A 2,214-nucleotide genomic window follows, 5' to 3' on the forward strand; every position below is an offset into this window, starting at 1 on the left:
GGGAAGGCGAGCGGGGCGGGAGGCCCGGCTGGGCGGCAGCAGCACCCCATCCCCTCCCCGCGGCGGGCGGCTGGCGCAGGCACCACGGAGCTGACGGGCAGCACCAACCTGATCACGCACTACAACCTGGAGCACGCCTACAACAAGTTCTGCGGCAAGAAGGTGAAGGAGAAGCTCAGCAACTTCCTCCCCGACCTGCCCGGCATGATCGACCTGCCTGGCTCCCACGACAACAGCAGCCTGCGCTCCCTCATCGAGAAGCCCCCCATCTGTGGCAGCTCCTTCACCCCCCTCACCGGCACCATGCTGACGGGCTTCCGCCTCCATGCTGGCCCGGTGAGCCCCGGGGGCTGAGAGCTGGGGGGCAGACGGCTGGGGCTGGAGGTGGTGGGGCTGGGGGTGCCTGGCCCGGCCTGACCAGCCCTGTCTCCCCTCCCCAGCTGCCCGAGCAGTGCCGGCTGATGCACATCCAGCCGCCCAAGAAGAAGAACAAGCACAAGCACAAGCAGAGCCGCACCCAGGATCCTGTCCCCCCAGGTAAGGGGCTGCGCCACGCTGCCACAGCCGCCCCCTCTTCTGTCCCGCCCTGGGGGATGCCCAGCTCACCTGACGCTCTCGTGTCTCCAGAAACCCCCTCGGACTCCGACCACAAGAAGAAAAAGAAGAAAAAAGAGGAGGATCCAGAACGGAAGAGGAAAAAGAAAGAGAAGAAGAAAAAGAAGGTGGGTGGGGAAAGCCGGGGTCTGACTCCCAGCCCGTGCCCACCCCAGGGGCTGTCAAGCAGCGAGCTTGGCCCGGGCAGCAGCAGCGCCCAGAGCCAGTGAGCGGCTGTCCCCAGGGGTGCTGCTGTCGAGCAGGAGGTCTCAAGGGATACATGTCTTGTCCTTCCTCCGCAGAACCGGCACAGCCCGGAGCACCCGGGGGTGGGCAGCTCCCAGGCCAGCAGCAGCAGCAGCTTGCGGTGAGGCCACGCCGGCGCCGCCCCGGGGATCCCCCAGCCGACCGGAACGGCCCTGACTGACCTGGGAGGGACTCGTTCCTCCCGCAGCGCTCAGCAGGGGGACTCGAGCTGGCCTGTTCCCCCCCACCCCCACCTCTGGCAGAGAGGACACCCCTGCAGCCCCCCACTTGCGTTGTGCAGCCAGCCAGGACCAGGGGACACGGACTCTGCTGGCACTGGGGTTGCCGACCTTGGCCTTTTTTACCAAAACAACCTGGTGCATCGGGGGTCTCTCTTTTTTTAGTCACCTTTTAATTAAAATCTCTGCTCTGAGGAGGGGCTGGTGGCAGTGGCTGCTACAACCCTCGGCTGTCACGGCGACGTGAGGAGCCAAGACTGGGGCAGTCTGGTGGGGCGTGTGGGATCAGCACTGTCCCGACACGCTGTGGCCTAGGATGGAGGATCGTGGCCAAGCTCCCACCCCAAGCAGGGTTGAGGTGGGCTCCTACCTTGGCTCCTACCTTGGCTTTGGCTGCTGGGCTGGGTTGAGGGGCTCTGCGCTCCTCTGCCCTGCACCTCCCAGGCCTGGCGAGGACGGGAGTGACCCTGGAGAGGCACTGTGTCCCTGCACAGAGGTGGCTGCTGGCAGAGTGCCCAGGGCTGCTGTCGCAGGCCCCAGGAGCTCCAGCAGCAGTCACGGCACAATGCCAAGGTCCTCCTTTGGTCCCAGCACCTTGCACAGGATCCTGAGCCTCACCAGCCCCTGCGACACCTTCCCCAGAACCGCTTTCCTCACACCCTGGAAAAAAAAAAAAAAGTACCTTCTTTAGGAGCAGAGTTTGCCCAAAAGCACCCTGAGGAGATTCCTCCCTGAAATGGGGCCAAGCTCAGCTCTGCTTGGGCCCCCTTTGCTCTCCCCCTTGAGAGGAGTGAGGGAAGGCCAAGACCCTGAAGGACCAGAGCCCTTCAGGGGCTCCTCTGTCCCTGGACGCTAAACAAAACACACGGATGCCTGCCAGGGTGGCTCATTAAATATCCTTTTATTCCTCATTTTTAAAATGGCTAATAATAATAAAAAAAACAATGGTGTGGCTGTGCAGAGGCCACGGGAGAGATATTGCCGTAGAGAAAGTCAAGTAGTGCCTCAAGTTTTGTGGGCCCCCACATGGGGCGGCTTGCCCAGGCAGGGGTGGGGGGACGGGGAGCACTGAGCTCCTTGGCTGCATTTTTTTTTTTTTTTTTTTTGCATGTGGTGGGAAAATATTGCTTTATTG

At 62.2% G+C, this 2,214-nt stretch overlaps 1 protein-coding gene across 1 annotated transcript in view; it reads left to right on the top strand.

The window, feature by feature from the left end:
• The window catches only part of MED19 (mediator complex subunit 19), a 2,467-nt gene extending 338 nt beyond the window's left edge, over positions 1 to 2,129 (top strand). Inside the window, exons 2-5 of the mRNA XM_010568056.1 lie at positions 7 to 336; positions 441 to 537; positions 628 to 722; positions 897 to 2,129. Coding sequence (XP_010566358.1) covers positions 7 to 336; positions 441 to 537; positions 628 to 722; positions 897 to 965 — 591 coding nt within the window. The 3' untranslated portion in view covers positions 966 to 2,129. The remainder of the gene's footprint in view (positions 1 to 6; positions 337 to 440; positions 538 to 627; positions 723 to 896) is intronic.
• Positions 2,130 to 2,214: the final 85 nt, after the last annotated feature.

This window comes from Haliaeetus leucocephalus, unplaced genomic scaffold (genome assembly GCF_000737465.1).
Source record: "Haliaeetus leucocephalus isolate CR32 unplaced genomic scaffold, Haliaeetus_leucocephalus-4.0 Scaffold236, whole genome shotgun sequence".
Taxonomy (NCBI): Eukaryota; Metazoa; Chordata; class Aves; order Accipitriformes; family Accipitridae; genus Haliaeetus; species Haliaeetus leucocephalus.